Below are 16,381 nucleotides of genomic sequence, written 5' to 3' on the forward strand. Positions count from 1 at the left end.
CTCCACCTCCAAGGGGCCCGTAGGGGCCTCAGCACCCATCAGTGAGCTCAGCATCGTACTTGCATACGCTCCACAGTCCACTCCTTCCACACCCTCAGGGAGACCCAGTATCCGAAGGTTCTTCCTTCACGCTCCGTTTTCTAGGGCCTCGATCCTTTCAGTACACTTTTTATGAAGTGCCTCGTGCGTCTGTGTCTTAACTGCCAGGCCCAGGATCTCGTCCTCGATATCTGTCACCTTCTGCTCCACCACGCGGAGCTCTGTCTCCTGGGTCTTTAGTGTCTCCTTGAGCCCCTAGATTGCCTGCAGCATCGGGGTCAGCACCTCCCTCTTCAGCAGCTCCACGCACCGTCTCACAATTTCATCCTGCTCAGGCCCCCATGTCGCCTGCGCTTTCTCCGCCGCCATCTTGTACTTCTCTCTTTCTGACCCTTTGGTCGACGATTCCTCGCGCTGCAGCCGCCGGTTTTTTCCTCCTTCATTTGGGGGGGGACTCCCTTCTCACACACCCCACACCGGGTTGCGTCGTCGAAAAATTCCCCGTTGGGGCTCTTAAAAGAGCCCGAAGGTCCGTCGGAGCTGGAGCCGCCGAAGCGTGCGGCTAGCTAGGCATCACCGCAGCCGGAAGTCCCTTCAGTGGCCTTGATGAGATCTTTTCACAGTTGTTCCCTCTGCTGCTAGAATTCACCTTTGATACAGGTCCTCAGGTCAGCTTGCAGCTTTAAGCTTGCCCTTCCCCCGCCTGCATGCTGGAAGAGGCCCCGTTTATCCTGCAGTTGCAGCCAAATCTTTCACTGTTTCTGCCGTGTCTGGCAACCAAGAGACATACCCTTCCTGGGGGACACTGTCGGGGGAATGTTGCAGCCTTCTTCCCACACCGGGAAATGGCAAACAAATGCCGTGGGGGTCTTGTAACGAGCCCAAAAGTCCGTTCCAAGCAGGAGCTACCGAATATGCGACCTAGCTCTGCATAGCCGCACCCGGAAGTCCAATAACATATATTTCACTGACAAATGTTGAAGTGTTGATTTCGAGCCACAAGTTTTAACTTCTCACTTCCTCCTCTGCACCTTTCTGTCTCTGTCGCTTGTATCAATGACAGCCAGGAGACAGAGCTGAGGGCTGAGAATAACGGGGCCTGTGCCCCATTTGGGTAACTGCCATGGACGTCGCACTAATAGAGAGACAGGAAGGTGCTGGAGGACTGACTGGAAAATGGACCTCCAATCAATTGTTACATTGGTCACTATTCCGACCCCAGACCAGATCCCAACAGTGTCTAGGATACTGGACCAAATCCCCAATATTTCAGTTTATTTGTCAGACTGTGCGGAAAGAATGATTCGCTCCAGGAGTTATCACATGAAGAAATAGAGCTTGGGTTATTTTTAAAATAAAACTTTATTATGATTACAATTTAAACTTTTTAACTTCACACCCAAAAACAACAGCTTACAATTACCCATTTAAACGTCACTACTCAATCTCCCATTAAACAACAGGAAAAGAAAGATACAGCTCTCGATCTGTCTTACTGTGGGAGAATTGTGGACCAAAGATTCAACTCCTCGCTCCAAATCTTTCTCCAAAAACTGCTTTCCAAAGATTTCTAAAATGCCTTTCTGCCTTCCTCGGTTCCACCCAGAAATGACCTCATCTCCCCAAGCTGGAAAACAAATGATATCTGCCGGCTGCAAAGTACAGTAATTCCACAAGTACTTTCCAGTCAAACCACAGTCCATTAGCCCAGACTGAAAAACACATTCCTTTGACAGTTTCACCTTCTGGCTACTAACAACACACAGGTCCTGAAAAACAGGAGCCTTCTTTAAAATAAAAACAGGACCACTGCAGTGAATCACACTTTAACCCCACGCTTTTAACCCTTAAATTGCCCAATACATTTATAATCAAATTTTCTTAAAATCTTCCAATCGTCACACCTCCCCCTTTAAAAAGATGAACCAGCGATGTACGCTGATAGCTTTATTTTTCTAAAAACGTTTTGAATTTTAAACATTTCTTATGATTACATGAAATGAAATGAAAATTGCTTGTCACAATTAGGCTTCAAATGAAGTTACTGTGAAAAGCCGCTAGTCGCCACATTCCGGCGCCAGTTCGGGGAGGCTGGTACGGGAATTGAACAGTGCTGCTGGCCTGCTTTCAAAGCCAGCGATTTAGCCCTGTGCTAAACCATGCTAAGCTCTGTGCTAAACTAAACATGCAACTTATACTCTGTAATATCGTTTTACATTTTTCAACAGGCAAACATACATGCGAGTGTAGTAAGTATAGTCCATTTTAGTCTCACATGTCACCATCGTGAGCATAAATGTATCCACTCCTAGATTTCCAAAGACCGGAGCGGCCTCCAAGATTACACAAGAAAAGCTTCAACAATTCACTGATATGTAGTTGCCTGGCTCTGACAGCAGAATTCTTCTCTTGATGGTAAGACAGGTTGCTATCGATGCTGCAGCATTCATCATCTATTCTTCACATTTATCAGCTGCTTTGTATTCTGTGTCTGTTGAGGATAGCCAAAAATAATTGGCAACAGATGCAGGTGAGATGTTTCCCCTGGTTGGGGATTCTAGAACCAGGGAACAGAATTTCAAAATAAGGGGGAAGTCACTTAGGATCGGTCTCGGAGGAGACATTTCTTTACTCAGAGGGTTGTGAATCTTTGGAATTCTCTACCCCAGAGGGCTGTGGGAGCTCAGTCATTGAGTGTGTTTAAAGCAGAGACTGACAGATTTCTAAATACCAATAACATGAAATGAAAATCACTTATTGTCACAAGTAGGCTTCAAATGAAGTTACTGTGAAAAGCCCCTAGTCACCACATTCCGGCGCCTGTTCGGGGAGGCTGGTATGGGAATTGAACCCTCATTGCTGGCCTTGTTCTGCTTTACGAGCCATCTGTTTTAGCCCACTGTGCAAAACCAGCCCCTACACAAAGGAATATGGGGATAGTGTGGGGGAAAGGCATTGAAGTGGATGATCAGCCATGATCGTACTGAATGGTGGAGCAGGCTCGACGGGCTTAATGGCCAATTCCTGCTCCTATGTTCCAATTATACAAAGATAGGAAGGAAAGTAAATTGTGAAGGGGACATAAGGAGACTAAAGTGATATAGGTAGGTTAAGTGAGTGGGAAAAAATCTGCCAAATGGAGAATCATGTGGGAAAAGGTGAAATTGTCCATCTGGGTAGAAGGAATAACAAAAGCTTAATATCTAAATGGTGAGAGATTGCAGAGCTCAGATTCAGAGGGATCTGGATATCCAAGAGCATGAATCACAAAAGGCGAGTATACAGGTACAGCAAGTAATTAGGAAAGCTAATAGAATGTTATTGTTTATTGTGAGGAGAGTTGAATACAATAATGTATCCACTATCTCTACAGCCGCCTCTTTCAACACTCTGGTATGTAGAGCTCAACCTTTGTGGGATTTATTAACTTTCAACCCACATTAATTTCTCCAGTACTACTTTGTTACTAATACGAATCTCTTTCAGTCCCTATTGCACACTAGTTCCTTGGTTCCCTTGAGTTTTTGAAAGATTTTCTGTATCTTCCTCCATGAAGACAGACACATTGTTTAGTTTCTCTGCCATTTCCTTATCCACCATTATAAACTCTCCTGTCTCTGCCTGGAATGGACCCACATTGGTCTTTGCTAATTGTTCCTTTTCACATTCCTATTGGAGCGTTTTTTATGTTTCTCGCCAGTTTGCTCTCATATTCTATTTTTTCTTTATTAGTTTCTTGGTCCTCCTTTGCTGAATTCCAAACAAGTTCCCAATCCTCAGGCTTACTACTGTTTTGGCCACTTCAGGAGCCTCTTCCTTCTAATGGGATCTTTAACTTTGATTTCTGTCCCTTAAAGGAATCTATATTTGTTGTATTCTGTAAAATGAAAGTCACCAAAGTCCCAAAGGACCATAGGCTGCTCTCCCCTTTGAGAGAGAGAGAGCTTACTGCTGATGGCTTAACTTGAGGGTCACCACACTTCAGGTGAGGGGCAATGTTGAGAAGGCAGGGCCTTCATGAATAACCTCTGTATTGGGAATTGAACCCATGCTGTTGGCGTCGCTCCGCATCATGAACCAGCCAACTGAGCTAACCGACCACCTGGTAAATATGTAATATTTCCTTTAATATTCCCTGTTTCCCATCAGTTTCCCAATCCACTTCAAACAACTGTGGGCAGCACGGTATCACAAGTGGATAGGACTGTGGCTTCACAGCTCCAGGGGCCCAGGTTCGATTCCCCACTGGGTCACTGTCTGTGCGGAGTCTGCATGTTCTCCCCGTGTCTGCGTGGGTTTCCTCCGGGTGCTCCGGTTTCCTCCTACAGTCCAAAGACATGCAGATTAGGTGGATTGGCTACGCTAAATTGCCCTTAGTGACCAAAAAGATTAGGAGGGGTTATTGGGTTACAGGGATAGGGTGGAAATGAGGGCTTAAGTGGGTCGGTGCAGACTCGATGGGCTGAATGGCCTCCTTCTGCACTGCATGTTCTATATCTATATCTAACTTGCCCCTCATAGTTTTCTTCTGAGAGGACCACCCAAATAAATTAAACATAAAAAAACATATAACCACCACAGCAAGGTGGCATGCTTTGGGAGTTCCAAACAGAAATGGGAACTAAATATCTTCAAACGTACAAACACTCTTTCACTGGGACTTCCGGTTGCGGCTATGCCTAGGTAGGTCGCACGGTCGGCAGCTCCCATCGATAACGGACTTTTGGGCCCTTTTACCGAGCTCCAGCGGCACTTTGATGGCGATTCCCGATGTGAGAAGGGAAAAGTGAGGGTCCCCCAGCGCTGTATGGAGTGGACCAGGAGTGGGACAATCAAAAAAGCGGCTTTGGAGAAGAGAACGAGCGTGAAAAAGCAAGATGGCGGCTGGCGGGGATCAAGCAGCGTGGACCCAGTGGTCACGGGAGCAGCAGGAGTTTTTGAGAAGCTGTTTTGCGGAGTTAAAGGCGGAGATGCTGGCCCCTATGAAGGCGTTGATTGAGAGGTTGGTGGAGACCCAGAAGATGCAGGGGACGGCGATAAAGGAGGTGCAGCAGAAGGCCTCTGATAACGAGGATGAGATTTTGGGCCTGGCGGTTAGAGTGGAGGCGCACGAGGTGCTGCACAAAAGAAGGCAGGAGAAGCTGGAGGACCTGGAGAATAGGTCGAGGAGGCAGAACCTGCGGATTCTGGGTCTCCCTGAAGGCGTGGATGTGTCGGATGCTGGGGCGTATGTGACCACGATGCTGGGAACGCTGATGGGCGCGGGGAATTTCCCGAGGCCCCTGCAGCTGGATGGGGCGCACAGAGTCCTGGCAAGGAGGCCTAGGGCGAACGAGCCGCCGAGAGCCAGGGTGGTAAAATTCCACCTCTTCACCGATAAGGAGTGTGTCCTGCGATGGGCGAAGATGGAGCGGAGCAGCAAGTGGGAGAACACCGAGATCCGTATCTATCAGGACTGGGGTGCAGAACTGGCCAAGAAGCGTGTGGGATTCAACCGGGCCAAGGCGGTCCTCCACAGCAAAGGGGTGAAGTTCGGGCTGTTACAACCGGCGAGGCTGTGGGTTTCATATCAAGACTGGCAGCACTATTTCGACACGCCGGACGAGGCGTGGACTTTTATTAAGAATGAGAAGCTGGACTCGAGCAATGGACTGCAGTATGTTGTGGAGGTTGCTGGTGGGGTGCTGGGGGCTGGGGGGGGTTGCAGTCTTATGTTGGGGTTTCCCCCGTGTTCCCTTTTGTTTTTGTTGCCCCCTTTGCCCTGGGCCCTTGAGGCTTTGGGCGAGGTCGCAGTTGGGAAGAGCTGCATCACAGGTGGTGGGGTCAGCCCAGACAGGGAGAGCGGTTTATCCGTGAAATGGTGTGGTCAGTATCCGAAGCTGGGGGTTTGAGAGTATTGTGCCTTGGTTTTTTTCTTCTTTCTCTGTACACACGGGGTGTAGGGGGGGGGTGGAACGACTCTCTTAACCTCACTTAGGTGGGGGGGGGGGGGGGTGGAGACTTGTAAGAGGAGCCAACAGTGGGATTGGAGGTGGAGATGGGAGCGGCCGGGGTCAGCATGAGTCAGCTGACTTGCGGTAGTGCTATGGGGGGGGGGGGGGGGTAGGGGGGTTAAGCGGGTAAGAGGCCGGAAGCGGCCAAGGTCCTGAGGGGGTTCATGGACCAGATGAGGGGAGTGGACCCGTGGAGATTTGCCAGGCCAAGGGCGAGGGAGTTTTCTTTCTTCTCCCATGTGCACAAGGCGTACTCACGGATTGATTTTTTCGTGGTAAGTAGGGCTCCAATCCCGAGAATGGAGGGGGTGGAGTATTCGGCCATTGCGATCTTGGACCATGCCGTTCACTGGGTGGAGTTGGGGCTGGGGGAGGAGAGAGGCCAACACCCTTTGTGGAGACTGGACGTAGGACTACTGGCGGATGAGGAGGTCTGTGGGCGGATTCAGCGGTCTATCCAAAGCTATGTGGAGACCAATGATATGGGGGAAGTTTCAGTGAGTGTGGTCTGGGAGGCGCTGAAGGCAGTTGTCAGAGGGGAGCTAATTTCAGTCAGGGCCCACAGGGAGAAGAGGGACAGGATGGAGAGGGAGATACTTTGGGTGGACAGGAGGTACGCGGAATCCCCCGAGGAGGGGTTGTTCAAGGAGCGCCGGAGTCTGGCCTGCTTACTACGGGGAAGGCTGAGGCTCAGTTGAGGAAGGTACAAGGAGCGGTGTGTGACTATGGGGAGAAGGCAAACAGGATGGTGGCGCATCAACTGCGGAAGAGAGAGGCGGCCAGGGAGGTTGGGGGAATTAGGGATGGGGGGGGTAACACGGTGCTGAGCACGGCAAGGACTTCAAGGACTTTTATGGCAAATTGTATGAGTCAGAACCCCCGGAGGTTGGGGGGGGGGGTGGCATGAAGCAATTCTTCGACGAACTGAGGTTCCCCAAGGTGGACGAGGGGCGGGTAGAGGGATTGGGGAACCCGATAGAGATGGAGGAATTGGTTAAGGAGTTGGAGGGTATGCAGTCGGGCAAGGCCCCGGGACCGGCTGGGTATCCCGTAGAATTTTACAGGAAATTCTCAGAGCTGTTGGGTCCGCTATTGTTGAGAACTTTTAACGTGGCTAAGGAAAAGGGAACCCTTCCCCCGACGATGTCGCAGGCTCTAATCTCGCTCATCCTTAAGCGAGATAAGGACCCGTTGCAATGTGGCTCCTATAGGCCGATTTCACTCCTTAATGTAGATGCCAAACTGTTGGCCAAGATCTTGGCCACTAGGATTGAGGACTGTGTCCCAGGAGTGATCAATGAGGATCTGACGGGGTTTGTGAAGGGCAGGCAGTTGAATACGAATGTGCGGAGGCTCCTGAATGTGATCATGATGCCCTCGGAAGGAGGGGATGCAGAAGTGGTGACGGCAATGGACGTGGAGAAAGCCTTCGATCGGGTGGAGTGGGAGTACCTGTGGGAAGTGTTAGGCAGATTTGGGTTTGGAGAGGAATTTATAGGGTGGGTTAAATTGTTGTATCAGACCCCGGTAGCGAGTGTGTCGACGAACCGGCTGCAGTTGGAGTACTTTAGGTTACATCGAGAGACAAGGCAGGGGTGCCCCCTGTCCCCCCTGCTGTTTGCCCGGGCAATCGAGCCGCTGGCCATGGCGTTGAGGGAGTCCAGAAACTGGATGGGGCTGGTTCGGGGGGAGGGGGGCATCGTGTTTCACTGTATGCGGATGACCTGCTCCTGTACATTGCGGATCCGGTGGAGGGGATGGGGGAGGTCATGCAGATCCTAGAGATTTCGGGGACCTTTCGGAGTATAAGCTGAATGTTGGGGAAAGCGAGCTTTTCCCGATACATGCGAGGGGCCAGGAAAAGAGACTGGGAGAGCTACCGCTTAAGATGGTGGAGAGGGGCTTTCGCTACTTGGGCATTCAGGTGGCTAAGAGTTGGGATGCCCTGCACAAGCTCAATTTAGCGCGGCTGGTGGATCAGATGGAGGAGGACTTTAAGAGGTGGGACATGCTGCCGCTTTCCCTGGCGGGAAGATGACGGTCCTCCCCAGGTTCTTGTTCGGCTTCCAGTGCCTTCCCATCCTCATCCCCAAGTCCTTTTTCAAGCGGGTAAACAGATTACGGGATTTGTATGGGCAAACAAGTGTTCAGAGATGGTTCTTAGAACGCAGTCAGGGTGGGGGTGGGCTGGCGCTGCTGAACATTTGCAGCTATTATTGGGTAGCGAATATATCCATGATTCGGAATTGGGTAGTAGAGGAAGGGGGGCGGCATGGAACCAGTTGGAGGTGGCGTCTTGCAGGGATACTAGCCTTGGGGCATTGATAACGGCTCCGCTGTCACTCCCGCCGACACGGTGCACCACGAGCCCGGTGGTGGCGACATTGAGGATCTGGGGTCAGTGGAGACGGCACAGGGGGGAGGCAAAGGCTTCAGTCTGGACCCCTATATGAAACAATCACAGGTTCGTTCCAGGTAGAATAGACGGAGGGTTCCAAAGCTGGCATAGAGTGGGTATCAAAAGGATGGGGGACGTGATTATTGATGGGACTTTTGCTAGTCTGAGGGCGCTGGAGGAGAAATTTGGGTTGTACCCAGGAAATATCTTTAGATACTTGCAGGTTTGGGCGTTCGTGAAAAAGCAGCTGGAGGAATTCCTGCTGCTACCGGCCCGGGGGATACAGGACAGGCTGGTCTCGGCCGTGTGGGTAGGGGACGGCAAGGTATCGGACATATACCAGGAGTTGCAGGAGGCGGAGGAGGCCTCAGTGGAAGAGCTGAAGGGCAAGTGGGAGGAGGAGCTGGATGACGGCCTGTGGGCGGACGCCCTGGGCAGGGTCAATTCCTCCTCATCTTGTGCCCGGCTTAGCCTGATTCAGTTTAAGGTGGTGCACCGGGCACATATGACAGTGGCGAGAATGAGCAAGTTCTTTGGGGTGGAGGACAGGTCTGTGAGGTGTTCAGGGAGCCCAGCAAACCATGTCGATATATTTTGGGCATTCCCAGCACGTACAGAATTTTGGAAAGGCTATGTCCAAGGTCTTGGACACTCGGGTAAAACCGGGCTGGGGGATAGCGATATTTGGGGGTCAGACGATCCGGGAGTGCAGGAGTCGAAAGAGGCCGGAGTTCTGGCCTTTGCCTCCTTGGTAGCCCGGAGACGGCTCTTGTTAATGTGGAGGGACGCGAAATCCCCAAGTGTGGAGGCTTGGGTCAGTGACATGGCGGGATTTCTCAAGCTGGAGAGGATAAAGTTTGCCTTGCGAGGGTCCTTGCAGGTGTACTCCAGGCGGTGGCAACCGTTCCTTGACTTTCTCGTGGAACGTTAAGTGGAGGTCAGCAGCAGCAGCAAACCAGAGGGGGGGGGGGGGGGGGGGGGGAGATGGGGTGGTGGATAGATTTCACTTGCAAAGGGCAGATATGCCACTTTGTTTTGTTAAATTGTTATCTTTATTATTACTATGCTTTTTGTTTTCTTTTTATAGTGGTTTGTAAAAATTATTGAAAAATTTTGAATAAAAACACATTTAAAAAAAAAAAAACCAATACAATGAAAGAATAACCCTTAACTGCTATCTTTATCTGCACTCAAAGAAACCCAACTCTGGTCAAAATCCACGTTTAAATACAGTTAGCAAACCCAAGCATACTTGCTTAATATTGGATAGAGATCTTTTGAAGAAACCAGAATACAGTCAGAATAATGCTTCAGAAAATGTTTCTCAGCTCACTTTCCAGCCAAAAAACTAAAACTCTGACGGCCTGCTAGATACCCGATACCCTCACAGCTCCATTAGTTACATCACCCTTATGTCACTCGGATTTCAAGACCTGATTATTCAAGTTTAAACACAATTTATCCAATTATTTATTCACCAGAGAACCTTTATATAAAAAAGTACATTTCCAAAGATTTTAATATGCCTTAATTGCACCTCTCTCAAACATACCGAGCTGCTTAACAAACCAGGACTTTTATAAACATAGACATAGGCATAGAACATAGTGCAGGAGGCCATTGGGCCCATCGAGTCTGCACTGACCCACTTAAGCCCTCACTTCCACCCTATCCCCGTAAACCAATAATCTCTCCTAACCTTTTATTAGTCACTAAGACCAATTTAACATGACCAATCCACCTAACCTGCACGTCTTTGGACTGTGGGAGGAAACCGGAGCACCCGGAGAAAACCCACGCAGACACGGGGAGGACGTGCAGACTCCGCACAGACAGTGACCCAGCAGGGAAGCGAACCTGGGACCCTGGCGCTGTGAAGCCACAGTACTATCCACTTGTGCTACCGTGCTGCCCCTAAACATAACTACAGCATTCACACACTAACCCAGGCTTTTAACCCTTTGTGCACCAAATATATACAACACAATATATCTGAAATTCCTTCATTGATCACACAATTTGGAGCTTTTCTGTGCAGATCCATCGAGGCAATAATGCTAAATGATCCCTTATTTGGGATCTCTGAACACGCCAAACTCTCTCCAACTGCCGAACTCTTTCTGGTTAGCCTCCCATATAGCTTTAAGCCTTAATTTGTCAGCAGCACCAAAACCCTTTCGGTAACGGGGATTTCAACATCGCCCCCAAACATATCCTTGGTGTAAAACCAACAACTCTCTGTCTGGAATGTTGCAGTCATTGAAATTACATCGAATGGACGCCAAAGAAACAAACCAGAGCAGATCCCTGAGATTCCAGGAGGCCCCAGTGTTCAGTCAGACTGAACTAAACACGGGTGGTATAAAACAAACAATACTCACCCCGGTATCTGCTGTCCACGGGGACTTTCCTTTAATCAGAGCCGTCAGTGGATCCTGTTCCTGACACCAGGTTCTTGTGGGACAAATGTCACTCGGAGTCCAGAGTTGGTTAAAGTTTGGGAATCTTGGGCAGCACGGTGGCGCAGTGATTAGCACTGCTGCCTCACGGCGTCGAGGTCCCAGGTTCGATCTGGCTCTGGGTCACTGTCCGTGTGGAGTTTGCACATTCTCCCCGTGTTTGCGTGGGTTTCACCCCCACAACCCAAAGATGTGCAGGCTAGGTGGATTAGCCACGCTAAATTGCCCCTTAATTGGAAAACATGAATTGGGTACTCAATTTATTTTAAAGAAGTTTGGGAATCTTTATTAAAAACATGCAGGGAATGCTTCAGCGAACCAAAGTATCTGAAGGAGCAGTTACAATAACCCACATTTATACACAGTCCAGTTGCAGCGGGCCAGGCTGTTTTGTCTGCAAGTTAGTGGGAAAGTACAGGACTTACGGAAAACAAAATATAACTTGATAACAGCTCATGCTTATCGGCTAGAATGACTTCATCTCTCACAAGACACATCTAGGAAAACAATAGCCAGACTAGTAATCCAGAGACCCAGGGTAATGCAAGAGGAATTCAGGTTCAGCTGATGGTGAAATTTGAAGTCACAACAAATCTGGAATTTAAGTCTATGACCATGAAAGCCTTGCCGATTGTTGTAAAAACCCATCTGGTTCACTGATGACCTTTAGAGAAGGAAATCTGCCATGCTGACCTGGTCTGGCCTACTTGAGACTTCAGACCCACAGCAATGTGGTTGACTCTTAGCTGCAGCCCCTCAGTTCAAGGGCAATTAGGGATGGGCAACAAAAGTGGCCCAGCCAGCGATGCCCACATCCCATGAATGGAATAAACAAATAGAAGGCGTGCAGGTCAATGGTTCTGGTGGAAAATACAGTGAGATAGAGTCTATGAATATAACTCACTTTCCTTATCTGGATGGAGCAAGGAAGTATGTGGGGTTGATCACACACTTCATGGTCAGGGATGTGGCCAAATACTGCCAACGATGAATATAGTGCACCCTGTTGGAACCAGGCCGTCCCTGCACGATCAAAATGGAAAGTCAGCCCCGGCCCAAACGACCCTGGGAAAACTTGCAACTAGATTTTCCTGGACCCTTGCCTGGAATACAGGGTAAAACATATTGTCTGCTGGTTCTACGTCAATTCACCGGTGGGTGGAAGCATTCCTGTATAAGGACGCCACCGCTAGCACCATGGCTTTGATATTGGCTAACAAAATAATACCAAGGTGGGAGGGTGCCCCTCCAACTGGATTCTGACCAAGGGACCCACTTCACGGGAAAAGCCATGGAGGAGGCCTGTAAAGTTTTGGAAATCCAGCAGAGATTCTACATCCCAGACCATCCTCAGAGTTCGGGAATGGTAGAGCAGATAAACAGAAGCTTAAAAAACAGCCCAGCCAAAGCCATGCTGAAGGAAGGGAATAATTGGGTACCGGCCTTGCCCGCAATATCATTGTGACAAAGAGCCACCCCAGCCCGGGGAACAGGATTAACCCCTTTTGAGTTAATGACAGGAAGAGCAATGCGCCTCCCGGAGGTGATAACCGGAGGGGTGGAACTTGAGATAAACACAGGAACTGTGCTCCAATGTATGAAAGATCTGGTAGACCGCCTGCTGGTCCTGAAAGGTCAGGTAATCACACAGCAACAGCATAGTGACTGGACCAAACTGACTGGAGAGGACACCCCTAAACTACCCATGCCAGGGGACAGTAATGGCCAAACACATGACAGGTAAAAAGGGACTGGGGGTTCGATGGGAGGAAATCTATGAAGTAATAGTCACTGGACAAATGTGTCCTAATAGACGGAAAATCCACTGGTCACAGTTAAAATCATACCCCAATGAGTAGTCCCATAATCACAAACATTGAGAGACCCTCCGGATCTCAGGCTAACTGAGATGTTCGATAAAGCCCCATCTGCAACAACCACAGGGTCACGCTGGCGACCATGGACTCCTCCTTCCAAAGGTGGAGACAGGACGGGGAGACACTGACAGTTAAGGACTTTTACACCAACAACAGGCTAACAACGCTCGAAGAACTGACTGAAAGATTCCAGCTGACAGGTGGTAATGAACTTAGGTACCTCCAACTGAAAAACTTCCTATGAAGGGAAACATGGGCGTATCCACGACCACCACGACAGTCACTGCTGGAGGACCTGCTGGACGCAGAGAGCCGAGGGAAAGGGAACTGTGGTGACATGTACGGGCGACTGCTAAGGCGGGCCAACATCCAACTGGACAAGACAGGGCACAAGTGGAAGGAGGATGTGGGGTTTGAAATAGGGTGGGGACTCTGGAGCGAAGCACTGCACAGGGTCAACTCCACTTCCACATGCGCAAGACTAAGCCAAATGCAGCTAAAGGTTTTACACAGAGACCACTGAACTAGAACCCAAATGAGCAGCTTCTTCCTGGAGGTGGAGGATAGATGCGAACGGTGCCAAGGAGGCCCAGCCAACCACGGCCACATGTTCTGGTCCTGCCCCAGACCTGCTGGGTATTGGACAGCCTTCTTCGAGGCAATGTCCAAAGTGGTGGGGATGAGGGTGGAGCCATGTCCGAGAGTGGCAGTCTTCAGGGTATCAGAGCAGCCAGATCTCTTCATGGGGAGGAGGGCGGTCGCCCTTTCCTTTGCCTCTCTAATCGCTCACCGGAGAATCCTGCTCGGCTAGCGGTCAGCAGCACCACCCAAAGCTGCAGACTGGCTGTCCGATCTATCGGAATTTCTCCAAATGTAAAAAATTAAGTTTGCCATCCGAGGTGGGAAGAGGGCTTCCACAAAACGTGGGAGCCATTCACCCGACTGTTCCGAGACCTGTTAGTAGCTAATAGCTTAGAAGACAAAGAACAGGAGAAGGCAGTCATGACACAGTAAGGAAGGGGGGGGGGGGTGGGATAGGGGAATGAGAGGGGGGCAGGAGACATGGAACCCAACCATGCCCAACAAAAGAAGCATGAGAACAAGGTGTGGGGGGGGGGGGGGGGGGGGGGGGCAGGAAAAGAGAAAAAGGGGGGGTCGGCCGGGGCAACAGCCGGAACAAAATAAACAGTGGGGAACGAAAAACAGGAAACCACAACCACCACTGTGAATAATGCGAGAGAAAGAACAACCGTGTCTGTACGTACACACTGATCCTTCTTCTGTATACCACAAAAAATTCAATAGAGAAAAAGCCCCTGGTAAATATGTAATCATTCCTTAAATATTGGCTATTCTATGTCTCCCATCAGTTTCCCAGTCCACCTCAGACAACTTGCCCCTCATACCCTGATGGCGTTCTTCTGTGAGCAACACCCAGATAAATTAAACGAAAAAAAACCCCATGTAACCATCACGGCCCATCTTCATGGCAATGTGGCATTGTTTTGGGGGATCCAAACAGGAATGCAAACTGAATATCTTCTCTCTTGCAAAACATCCTTTTACTCTGTGATCCTTATGAAATTTGAAACCAAGTATTCGCAACAAGGCTCAAAGAGCGTCAGCCCACTGGAGACAAAGTCGTGAGACCGGCCAGTCCCGCAGAATGAAACCCTCCGACCCTTCCGATTGAGCAACTGACAGAATGAATGAAATGCAGTCCTGAATGTAACTGAGAGCAGAAACAATAACAGCAGAATCTAACTCCTGTAATAACTTGTCAATTTATTGGTGTCTCAGCAGATGCAATGAATCATGCTTTCCCTTCCCACATTGAGAGGAGGTGAATGGCCTCTACCCAGTGTGAATTCGCTGGTGACTCTGCAGGTTGGATAACTGAGTGAATCCCTTCCCACACCGAGAGCAGGTGAACGGCCTCTCCCCAGTGTGAACTCGCTGGTGTTTCCGCAGGGTGGATGAATCACTGAATCCCTTCTCGCACAGGGAGCAGGTGAACGGCTTCTCCCCAGTATGAACCCGCTGGTGTGTCTTCAGGTTAGATAACCGAGTGAATCCCTTCCCACACTGAGAGCAGGTGAATGGTCTCTCCCCAGTGTGATCTCGATGGTGTGTCTTCAGACTAGATAAATGAGTGAATCGCGTCCCACACTGAGAGCAGCTGAACGGCCTCTCCCCAGTGTGAACTCGCTGGTGTGTCTGCAGGTGGGATAACCGAGCGAATCCTTTCCCACACTGAGAACAGGTGAATGGCCTCTCCCCAGTGTGACCTCGCTGATGTGACTTCAAGCTGGATAACTGTCTAAATCTCTTCCCACACTGTAAGCAGATGAACAGCTTCTCCCCAGTGTGAATTCGCTGGTGTGACATCAGACTGGAGATTTGAGTGAATCCCTTCCCACACTGAGTGCAGGTGAACGGCCTCTCCCCAGTGTGAACTCGCTGATGTACCCGCAGGGCATATAACCGACTGAATCCCTTCCCACACTGACAGCAGTTGAACGGCCTCTCCCCAGTGTGAACTCGCTGATGTATCCGCAGGTCAGATAACCTACTGAATCCTTTCCCACACTGAGAACAGGTGAACGGCCTCTCCCCAGTGTGAATTTGCTGGTGTTTCCTCAGGTCAGATAACCGACTGAATCCCTTCTCACACACAGAGCAGGTGAATGGCCTCTCCCCAGTGTGACTGCGTCGATGAGCTTCCAGCTGAGATGGGACTCTGAATCCCTTCCCACAATCTCCACATTTCCACGGTTTCTCCATGTTTTGGGTCTCCTCGTGTCTCTCCAGGTTGGACAATCAGTTGAAGCCTCGTCCACACACAGAACACGTGTATGGTCTCTCCCCGCTGTGAATGGTACAATGTTTTTTCAGGCTCTGTAACTAGTTAAAGCTCTTTCCACAGTTAGTGCTCTGGAACACACTCACTCGGGTGTGTGTGTCTCGGTGCTTTTCCAGTCACACTGATGGTTTAAATGATTTGATGGCGACAGATCGGGTAAACATTAATTCTTCTGGATTCAAAGGTCGATGATATTCAGATCCTAACAAATCAAGTGGCTCTTTCAGATCGAGAAGTGACGATTGAGATTTCTGTCTGTAATTCCTCCTCTTGTAATATCCTTAAAAGGAGTTTACAAAGTCAACTCAGTATCGGATAGAAATTCAGAACAAACAATTCTAGTTTCAGAATAACATTCTTTCCTCTCTCATTCCCCAATACCACATCTCCAATACCTATTCCCCAATACCTCGTCTCCAAGGAGGAATGGAGTATTGGAGCAGTAAGTATAACAACCGTACCTCGGGGATTCGCGGCCAAGTCTCCAGGGAGTGGACTCGGAGGGGCAGGGTATCGGAGCAGTGACTGTAGGAAGGATGAGCTGGCTGACCACTGCACCCTGGTACAGGAGGCCATTCAAGTGGAGGGGGGGGGGGGGGGGGGGGGGGGGGATGGAAGTGGTAGTTGTCGGGGATTCTATAATTAGGGGAACTGATAACATCCTTTGGAAGCAGGACTGAGAGTTCCACATGGTATGTTGCCTGCCCGGTGCCAGGGTGAGGGGCATCTCTAACCGGCTTGAAAGGATATTG

The 16,381-nt window shown here is 49.8% G+C and overlaps 1 protein-coding gene across 1 annotated transcript in view; it reads right to left on the bottom strand.

The window, feature by feature from the left end:
- LOC140417993 (uncharacterized) overlaps positions 1-16,084 on the bottom strand; it is a 92,051-nt gene extending 75,967 nt beyond the window's left edge. The window contains exons 1-2 of the mRNA XM_072501423.1: positions 14,624-16,084; positions 11,315-11,386 (exon numbers count right to left, since the gene is read on the bottom strand). Coding sequence (XP_072357524.1) covers positions 11,315-11,386; positions 14,624-15,550 — 999 coding nt within the window. The 5' untranslated portion in view covers positions 15,551-16,084. The remainder of the gene's footprint in view (positions 1-11,314; positions 11,387-14,623) is intronic.
- Positions 16,085-16,381: the final 297 nt, after the last annotated feature.

The sequence above is a fragment of the Scyliorhinus torazame genome, chromosome 5 (assembly GCF_047496885.1).
Source record: "Scyliorhinus torazame isolate Kashiwa2021f chromosome 5, sScyTor2.1, whole genome shotgun sequence".
NCBI classification, from domain to species: domain Eukaryota; kingdom Metazoa; phylum Chordata; class Chondrichthyes; order Carcharhiniformes; family Scyliorhinidae; genus Scyliorhinus; species Scyliorhinus torazame.